General features: G+C 44.1%; 1 protein-coding gene across 1 annotated transcript; it reads left to right on the top strand.

Moving 5' to 3' along the window:
• Positions 1-228: 228 nt before the first annotated feature.
• PRLHR (prolactin releasing hormone receptor) lies at positions 229-9,580 on the top strand. Its single transcript, XM_040564311.1, has 3 exons — positions 229-882; positions 1,049-2,259; positions 7,536-9,580. Exon 2 carries the CDS (start codon positions 1,181-1,183, stop codon positions 2,213-2,215), a length of 1,035 nt encoding a protein of 344 aa, XP_040420245.1. The 5' UTR covers positions 229-882; positions 1,049-1,180; the 3' UTR covers positions 2,216-2,259; positions 7,536-9,580.
• Positions 9,581-10,487: the final 907 nt, after the last annotated feature.

Genomic DNA, 10,487 nt, shown 5'->3' with positions numbered 1-10,487 from the left:
CACAAATCAAATATGCACTGTTTTACAGAATGGTTAGCATATGTTGGCTGGTATGGAAATTTTATTTACTACAAACATACTGCAGGTGTGAAGAAACACCCCAAATATATTTGGGCAGCTGCAATGTTAAAAAACATTTGCTGTAATTCACTGCAGGTAAGCCTTTACAGATAAGCTATTTGGATGGTAATATTTCCTTTGAGAGCTTTGTATGCTTTTACTGTTAAGGATATGTAAACCCCACTGAAAATACTCACAATGGGTGAGCAAACATTTTACCAGCATCAGGAAAGAAGATCCTTTGTGCTACGTGCACCTTCCTAACCATCACTTCATTCACCAGGTACGTAGCTGAGTCCCTCTAGTGGTATAAACATTTATTTGGCTTCAGCATGTTATTAAAATTCCATTTTACGGTCACATTATAGCAGCAAATTCACAGGTAGCTGTTTTGGACACTCTGAGGATTGTGGCAAAGTGGATCTAGGATTAGACACTGTGCAGGTTTGTGTTAATGAATGTAAATTGATTTTCAGCTGAGAGAGGCAATTACAAATGCATTGGAAAGGGAAGGGAATTCTTGAAAGGATATTCAAGAACTAATTACTATCAGTAAGACACACGCAAAGAGCAACGTAATACCCAGGGCAGCCAATAGGGATACAAGCTTATACACAAATCTGTCATGACCTAGTAGTGAAGACTGTTTAAAAACACTGATCTCCACTTAGCTTGTAAATGCGCATCACCCTCTTTCTCACTCATATATTCTCTCTCTCTCTCTCTGACACACACACACGCTCCTGGATTTGCAGAAGCCAGACATCTAGGGCACTTCTTGGCATCCACAGGAAAATCATATGGGATTAAAAAAATACAGCAGTAAGTACTCCCTGCATTACATGTTTATTAAGTGGCATGCTGTCAAGACCTAGATTTAATAGTAAATACAGGAGGACTTTAATGGAAATTGGCTGTATTTGAATTTTCCTAGGAATTGCTGAAAGCTGCCTCTCGAGGATTACAACTTCACCTTTTGCTTTTACAGATGCTTGTTTACTACCCATGTGGCTACCTCTGGACAGCCAGTAATCCATTCATTATCCTGACTGATTGAGTGCGAGAGTAGTGCAGTGGTAACTACTTCACTCAGCTGACGGCAGACGACAAAAGGAGGGAAATGATGAATTCGGACAATTTAACCTCCCGAAGCTTCCTCTCTGCAATTCATAGCAATGCCAGCAATTTATTCTCAGGGCTCCAGTTTGTTCAGTCCTTCAAGCCACTCATCATCCCTTGCTACTCCCTGGTGGTTTTTATCGGTGTCATTGGGAATTATCTTCTCATTTATGTCATCTGCAAAACCAAAAAAATGCACAATGTGACCAACTTTCTGGTGGGCAATCTGGCTTTCTCCGACATGCTCATGTGTGCAACCTGTGTGCCCCTGACACTCGCATATGCCTTTGAGCCCAGAGGATGGGTGTACGGGCGTTTCATGTGCTACTTCGTTTTCCTGATGCAGCCTGTCACTGTGTTTGTGTCTGTCTTCACCTTGACTGTCATAGCTGTGGATAGGTACTACGCCATGGTACACCCCTTCCGGAGGAGGCTCACGATCCCTATTTGTGCTTACATCCTGGCTGCCATTTGGCTGCTGAGCTGCACCTTGGCTGCCCCAGCCCTGGTCCACACTTACCACGCAGAATTCCCAGAGCTGGACTTCTCCATCTGCGAGGAGTTTTGGTTCCACATGAAAAGAGACCGCTTGGCTTACGCCTACAGCACTCTCATCATCACCTACGTGCTGCCCTTGGCCGTCATCTCCCTGTCCTACCTGAGGATCTCAGTCAAGCTGAAAAACCGCGTGGTCCCAGGCAACGTCACCCAGGGCCAGGCTGAGTGGGACCGAGCAAGGAGGAGAAAGACTTTTCGCTTGCTTGTCTTAGTGGTGACAGCCTTTGGAGTCTGCTGGCTGCCTTTGCACATCTTCAACATGATCAAGGACATAGATATCAGCTTAATTGACAAGCAGTACTTCAATTTCATCCAGCTGCTGTGCCACTGGTTTGCAATGATGTCTGCTTGTACCAATGCCTTCCTCTATGCCTGGCTCCATGACAGCTTCAGAGGGGAGCTGAAGAAAATGTTTGCCTGGAGAAAGAAGAAAATTGGACCCACTACAAACTGCATTATGGCCAGTGTGGTGCTGTAAACACGAGAGCTGGTGGGAGTGGACTTTCTTCGTGCAGTAACACTGTAAGTCGTTTCCACTTTTAATCAGTCCTGGTTCCTGATGTTTGTCCTCAGGGCTCAGTCATAGCAGGAGTCCTCCAGGTAGCTTCCCCAGCACCTAAATCCCCACTGGAGAAGGAGAGACAGAGGTTAAGTCCCCAAAATGTCTTATCTCTGTGACAGGAGTTAGAGGCCAAGGAGTTCTTAGTGCAGAAAGATCTCCTTATGTAAACTACAAGGATCCTTCCTATCTGTTTTAGATGTTGCTGGCACTGTAGATTTGGGGACAAGGATAAGCAAGGATGAATAAAATACCTCGATACCTCAGTGAGGAAATGTTTTGGGCTGAGTAAAAATGAAATCTGTGCATCTACCCAGAGTCCAGTCCCCAGCACACAATGCAGGGTAGAGGACTGGCAATACTCCTGTAGCCCCCCTCCATTAGGGCCGTGATGAAGAACAGCCTCAGGCTGTCTGAAGCGCCCTTCCTGCAGAGCTGGCTCAGCTGCAGGCAGGAAGCGGGGCTGCTGGGGGCTGCTTCGAGCTTTGTCCTACCTGTGCAGGGCTTTCCCCTTCCTGACGGTGTCAGTGAGGTGTGGGGTGATGGCATCAGCTCACTCACACCCTCTCAAATACCTCTGCACAAGATGAGGGGCTGGCTTGTGAGCCTGGTGACCCACGCGCGGATGAGGGCTATTCATCCATATATGCAGCCATCATGCATATATATGCCATATATGCATCCATATATGCAGCCATCAGAGGGGTGTGCTGTGTCTGCACGGCACCGTTCCCTTCCTCACTTCTGCTTTCTCCTTGCTGCTGGCCGAGCAGAGGGAATAGCAGCCTTGGCAGCCCGGCTGCTCTTCTGCTCTCTACAGGCAGCTGCACTGGGCAGAAATCTTTGCTTTACACTTTTTGAACCCAACATCATGGTGTGATCCCAAAGTTGGTGTGTCTTGGAACCTGCAGCACAGTATGTAGCGACGTGAGCTGGAAACACAGTGTGTGGTGGAAATTCATCCAAGCAGGAGAACACTAAGACATGCCACCACTTCACAAATGGCCACCAACAGGGACATTGGATGGTGCTCTCGCCATTGCCTCACCTAACCCCAACTCGCTGACCCTCCAGCCAGGTGACCATGATCCCAGCCAACGGAGCGGAGTTCATTGTAGTCATGTCAGAGCCAAAAACCTTTCTGCTCATTCCTTCAGGAGCTGATCTTGATGTGTGGTAGTGCTGCCATCAGCTTTGATCTCCAGAGATGGACGGAGACTTTGATACTGTGTTCAAGAGCACTTCTGGGTGTGCCAGGAGACAGCGGGTGGTCGGGGCTGCTGCCGTAGAGCTGTGTGTGAGCACTGTGTGACCAGTAAAAGAAAGGCTGTCAAAGGTGGGGGTGGCAAGTGCTCTCTTTTGGAGGAGTTTTTGGGAAGAAACACTTTCCTTCGGCATTCGCCTTTCGATAGAATGAGGGAGGTGAAAGCTATAATCAACCTAATGACTTCCAGTCTCTTCCCCCTCTGTCTGATCTGAAAATAGGTAATAGATAAATGTAGGGGAAAATGTTCTGACAGCAGACATTTGTGCTGAAGAGGTTTCTTCCAGCTAGAACATTGATGACATGAGAAGCTGTTTGATATTCATCTGAGATCAGCCAGATAAGCAGCAGCTTCTTTCTGGGGGCAGTTTCAGCCCTGTTCATCCTACTGCACCTGGCCAGGCCAGAGATGTACGTGCTGCAAGGCAGTGCAAATGGGCCAGGGGGGGAAGGAAGAAAGAGCTTATGGCCTCTCTAGTTTCTGAATGTACTCCTGCTGTGAAACAGTGAGTGTCATTTTGCTCATCAACATTCAGTAAGCTAATCTGGTTAAAAAAAATACACAGATGCTTTATACGCACACTGGGAAAGGCATTGCAAACACATTTGAAATCCCTCTTTACAAATCTCGCAATTTTCCTTAGAATTTCAAGCTGTTCTGTTGTAATGAGGAGTTGAATTAGAAGCTCATTACAGAGACATTAAATCAAGGAGATCTTTTTAAAGTGGACATTGCTTGCTTTCGCTCTGTGATTAAGTATAACTGCCTTGCGTATCTTGATTTTAATTTGAATGGCTTTTTGAAAGATGCTTTCGCTAAATTTTAGGAAAACGTTTTCCATCAAGCTCAATATATGAAATAACTGGAGATTTTGAAAAGGCAAAAAAACCTTCCAAACAAAGCAACCAGATTTTATAAGCTTTTCAGCTTGTGTTTCAGGGCTCTTTAGCACAGAGCAGAGAGCAGAGCATCAAGAATGAGCACTGAAACAACACTGATGAAAGTAGCTGGAACTAGCAACAAAATCCTGAGTTTTACAGATTTTTCTTCTAGGGAACTGTGCTACTTCAAGCTCTTAATTTGTCAATTTGTAAAGGCCAATTAGCATTGAGATGGCCCATAATGTTTACAACCCCATGCACTAAATACAGACAGCACTTTAATAGAGTGATCCAAAGCCCAGTGGAGTAACTAGAAAGACTCTTGTTAACCACAGCAGGCCTGGCATCATTTCCTTCCTACACACTATGTTTTTACGCTCATTTGCAGGCATGGCAGTTTGGTTATTAATGTTCTCTTGTGCAGTGCCTGCAGATGGCTGCTGCAAAGAGCTGTATGAAGCAAACAAGCTTGGATTTCTCTGCCTTTTTTTTTTTTTTTTTTTCCCTTAAGACAGAAACGAGCTGTTGTTCAGTGCATATCTTGTTCCCACAGTGATGGAAGTGCTGTGGTCACAGCAGCACCAAGGGCAGCATCTTGATGGGGGGGGTGCTCAGGAGCGTCCAGCACCGTGGGCACCCTCTTGTTAGCACAGCTGTAATGTGCCCATGCTTTCAGTCTGCCAGGGCTTGCATCTGCACTTGGGGCTTTGCTGCTAACACTGCATTTAGACTGTCACCTGCAGGAGTAGGTGTTGTGAATACACCCCAAAATGATCTTGGTGTTGGATCCTGAGACTCCTTCTCTCTCCTCAGCAGTCCTGTTGCCACCACAGTGATTGCTCCCTCAGCCCTGGGGTGCCACAAAGCCATTTTTGCAGGCTTTCCCCACATGTGGCCCAGGGGAGGTCTGGCTGGAACCATGAGGCTGGGCGTCCCATCCCATCCCATTCCCATCCCGTCCCATCCCACAGAGTGGCAGGGGACTGAGGCACTGCTGCTCTTGCGCAGCCCTGCTTCTGAATGTAGCCCCAGCAATCTCTGCTAAATGTAATTACTCTTTTCTTTGATATCCAGAGTAATAAACAATAATAAGATTTAGAGGCACATTGGTGCACTTCTTTAATCCAGTTATGCAAATAATTATATTAAAAGCCTTCATGTGAAATGTGTTTTCTAATCTCTACCCCTCTCTGGGGAAATGCTGTGCTTCTCTGAGGGACCAGGGCTCATCTCTACAGTATTTTTGGTGCTATAATTTTTAATTACAATTTAAAAATCATTACATGCTTTGATTTTATAAAGTAGTGCAGTTCTAAACTTGGTGAGCCTATTAACTTTCCCTGCAAGGGTTTTAGTTGTTTCTTGTTTACATTCAAATCCAAGGACTCTCACACTGCAGGGATGGAGCAAGGTTTGCTTCTGAGCTGAGGTGCTACCAAAACCTTTCCACATAAATCCACTGCAATGCTCTGTGAGGTGAGCAGGATGCTCTACGTGTCCTGTCTGCTGGGATTTCATTCGAGTTGTTTCCATGTATTAAGAGAGCTTTAGCAGGGGATGTTTTCAGGTAGATCTCAAATGCATTGGCCAGCAGGTGAGTTATCAGGGCATGGTGAGTTTTGGGCTTTGGCGTCCAATTTAGGACCACCTTTACTCAGTGTTAAAATCAACAGGAAGATTTAATTGGGGCCAGGCCTCCCAGAAGACTCTGCATATCTTAAGTGTGGAGATGATGGAGATACAAAAGGAGATGATGGGGAGAAGTGGGAGAGAGAGGGGGAGAGATGTCTCAGTTTGGAGTGGGGAGCACAGATTAAGCTAGCAGGAATGACAACCTCACTATTTGAAGATATTCTGCATATGTGTTGGAGGGACTTATAGGACATCATTCTAGCAAACGTATTTCCAGTGACTGCAGACACAGAAATGCTTGATCAGACATAAATTACTCCCTATGGCCAAACATAAGATTGGTATTAAAAGGCACTTAGGAACAACACAAAAATGCAAATCAATATTTGAGCAGAAATTAAACAAACAAACAAACAAAATAGAACTAAGGACACTAAATGTGAAACCAAGCAGCAAAAGCAAAAGAACAGTTAATCAAACCTCAGTTAGGGTCAGCTAGAGCTGGTCTCTCCCAGACCACCAGAGCAGGCACCACAGAATAAATGGTTCATGTGATACATTGATTTAAGTTCATTCCTTGTAGCTGGGTGAAGAAAAGGGAGAGATCTATAATTGTGTCAAATGAAGGCATTGTATTTGGGTAACGGCAGATTACCTGGGATGGGCAGAGGCACATTCTGCTGTAAGGAGCACAATGACTGCCTGCCACCTAGAGAGACTGGGGAAAGCTGATGTTTTTTATACCAGCTGAACACCAGGTGCTCTGTGCAGTTTTAATTGAATGAATCTTGCTTGTTGAGGTAGAAATGGTGAGCTATAATTAGCGGTCTAAGACTATACATGGTGCAGATAAAAGCTGAAAGCTGTTCACTTGCAGCTGGGATAAAATGCCAAATTGGACGGGACTGTGCAGAGCATCCATCCATCTGCCCACCAGGCAAGAAGGGGGCAGAGAGGGAAACTATCTGCAGGAAGTAAAGCCTGTGAGATGGCTGTCTTGGACACTTCTTCATGAAGGAATAAGAATTTTTACCTCCAGCCCACCATATTTTTTTCTTTTTCCTTTTTCCTCAAAAAGAGCACTGATGAATTATCCAAAAAGTGAAGGGTCGAGGGCATAAAGCTCAAATATATCTCCCTGGGAGTTGCGCCTCCTTGGGATCTCTTCACCAAGGAGCTGATGGAGTTGACTTTCTTGCCTGTGGTTTACTTTCACTTTCTCCAGCCTGGTTTGTCAAACTAAGTTAATTAAGCTAGTAATTGATATAAATAATAAAATGTGCACTTAGGAGCTCCCTACTTTGTGTCTGGAGCCCACTGGAAACCAATTTAGGATCACAGCTATCTGCAGCTGACTGGCCTTTGCATTCTTTGCATCTTGTATATATTAATTAACCCCATTAAGTAGTAATTTATTTTATTTTTATTTTATTTTTATTTTTTTCTCCTTCTTCTCTGCAGGAAACATACAAAAGAATGGGAGGAGATGGCTTTAATTCCTACATCTATATTTCCTACAATTTCTACATTTCCATTAGCTGCTGGAGATGCTGCTTCAGCAGCTGGCAGTACTGCAGAGAGCAGCTTGGTGCCTTCCAAAGGAGCAGTGAGATTTCCCTCCATGCTGATTGCAGTTGTTGGTTTCCAGACAGCTTGCTAGAAAGGCAACCTGTAGCTCACAGCAGCAGGAGGGGTTTTAGCTCCAGGACCTGTGAGATCCCAGTGATGTGGGTGGTGCTGAGGACCAATCCTGCATGGGGGGGGACCCCTTATCAACTGCAGTGACCTGGGCTCGCCGCCCCATCACACCCACCCCAAGGCAGGTGAACTCTAGAGGAGAGTTGGCTGTGATGCAGTCATGGGTTTTTAATGCTCCTTGCATCTCGAGTTCATGTAGCCAGCTGCATTTGGGAGTGTGAAGGATGTACAATGCACTGTATTGTACAACAAGCCTTTATTGGGCTTGTGGAGTCAGGGCAAGAAAAAAAAAAAAGAATATTTTTGCACTTGAGCAATAGCCATCCAAAGGCTGAATCTGTGACCACCCGGAGGCTGTTTCTGCATGAATGGAGGAGGAACTGCTCAAGCCTTCTTGCGAGTGTGGCCCTTCACCTGCAGCGTGCCATTCAGCTTAGCAGCTGTGTTGCATCTCTCCTCATGGCCCTCAGCAATACAACAAGCATTAACAGAGGCAAGTCAGGTGCACGCACAATGCCAGAACCATTTGCATATGGCCCAGAGACAGCTGAGCTGTGTGGGGGCACACCTGAGGAAGGGCCTTTTATGAAACTGGCTGAAACACTGGGCCTGAAGTTCTGAGGCTGAGGTTCAACCAACACACTCCTCAGCAACTGCACCTGTGGGAACTGCATTCAACTCTGGCAGAACCAAGATGAACATAATAAAAATACCGTGTGCAAGAGCTAGTCGTGAGCTACATCACCAATCTGGAATTGTTTCCTGAGTCCCTGTGTACAAATTATTTCGGATCATTCAGAAGAAAGGCCTTCAACGCTCAACTTTGGAATGATTTCTCCTCGGTTGTTGGATCCTTTTGAAATTCAACATCTGTTGTTAATATGCATAACTTAAAAAAAATTAAAAATAAATGTGAAACCATCTGAAGCACTAGACACAGCATATGGCAGACCTGTTTAATCTTAGCAAAGTCAATACTATTGTCAGTGTGAATCACTTCTCCATTAAAACATGTATTCACAGCTGTTATATAAAATAATGTTTATTTGTAAAAGCTTTTTGTACAACCCTTGCAATTGTTGTCAGTCACAGCTAATTGTAAATCATTTTGATAGTGCCTCCTCTTGGAAGATTGCCACAAACTGAGGACAGATGAAATGCAAAGCATCAACAGCCAAACCAGGTTCTAGCAACATCACCAACAAAGTCTTCTGAAGAGCCCTGTTTTGCTGTAGTTCACAAAAGGTGGATTTATTTGTTTTTAAGGCATTGTGGAAAGCACTGTTCCAAACCCTTTCAACCAAAAAAAAGTTGCATAGCGTCTGAGAAGATCTGCATATTCTCATAGTTAGTTAAATTGTTCCCTAATTGCTAAATCAAGAAACATGTTTTCCCATGAAGCAGTTTAAAATGTTTTAATGTTGCTGATTAGGGATAAGGTGAGAACATAAAAGGCAGCTCAAACTTCAGAAGTGGGATTAAAAGCCAGACCGCCCACATCCAGAAGATATTAAATTATTGGATAAATGTGGTTATGTATTCAAAAGTTGTCTTTCAGTAGCTTACTGAGATGATTTACGTTCTCCCCCTGCATATTTTGAGAAAAGGTGCCTGAGTTCCAGGCTATTCGTTCTCATGCAGAGGCAGTATGAATCCCAGTATGAAGCACCTACTCGTAGATGCAAGATTTAAAGTCACGTCTTCACTCTGCATCCTCAGTGGCAGCTGTCAGCTAGTTCAGCTTGGAGAGCAACTTATTCTGCATTCAATATTTTCAATATATATGCATTCAATATTTTGGGTGAGGTCTTCTCCCAGGGCAGTGTACAGACAGTGCCTGGGATGCTGTGGATGCTCCTGTGTATTGACCCAAAAAGTCTTGAGAAGTTTAAATCATTTGTCAATTTAGTGCAGATCTGCTTTGCAAGAATTTAAACAGCAATGATAAAGTAACTAGCAGCCCTAAGTTAAATAGCTTTGCTATACATGTGAACTTTATTATCAAGTAAACCAAAACATATTAAAAGAATGGATCAACATTAATGGATCAACATAGTTCTTAAAGTGCCTTAACTCCTGGGCATTAGGACACAATGCTCCCAGTTCTAATGTGAAGTGTTTGAAATCAGGGGTGGAAGGTGGGAAGGCCAAGCTGGTACAAGAATAACCTTAACATTTTTGACAGCAGTGAATAGAGACTGAAGAGAAAGTGTCAGTACAGCTTTCTAAATCTGAAGCTATTCACATTCAAATATTGAGACCGGAGGAGATGGGTAGAAGTGGTCTAGAGCTACATTAAGCCTTGCAAGTCATGTATTTAAAAACCTAGCAAGCCCTCCAAATTGCCCTAAATTGCAGATGTTTGACACATAGATCTGCAGTTTGATTTCTCCTTTTATTGCAGAAAGCCTACGTTCTTTGGGAAATAAAGGTTTGAGCAGGGACTACTGTGTCTACATTGCCTCTTATTTGTTGCAGCCCAGAGCCTCAGCCAAACCTACGTGATTTTCTGCTGTAGATAATAGTTTCAAAATGAGCTTTGAGGTGCATATCCACAAGATTTTAATTTAACATTCACAGCATAACCAAAGGATAGAAAACAGCAAGTCATGTAAATAGAAGCTCTTGCTAATGCCCTATTTACAACAACTAAACCTTTTTAAAACCAAAAGAAAAGACTGAGGAGTGTTGGAATCTTTGAAGTAGTCTGTTTAA

The sequence above is a fragment of the Cygnus olor genome, chromosome 7, assembly GCF_009769625.2.
Source record: "Cygnus olor isolate bCygOlo1 chromosome 7, bCygOlo1.pri.v2, whole genome shotgun sequence".
Taxonomy (NCBI): domain Eukaryota; kingdom Metazoa; phylum Chordata; class Aves; order Anseriformes; family Anatidae; genus Cygnus; species Cygnus olor.
The sequence above is the reverse complement of the archived record's forward strand: the minus strand, read 5'-3'. Positions and strand labels throughout refer to the sequence as shown.

Bases quoted from the DNA above. Each gene is read 5' to 3' on its own strand.
- PRLHR (XM_040564311.1), top strand. From the start codon at position 1,181: ATGATGAATTCGGACAATTTAACCTCCCGAAGCTTCCTCTCTGCAATT.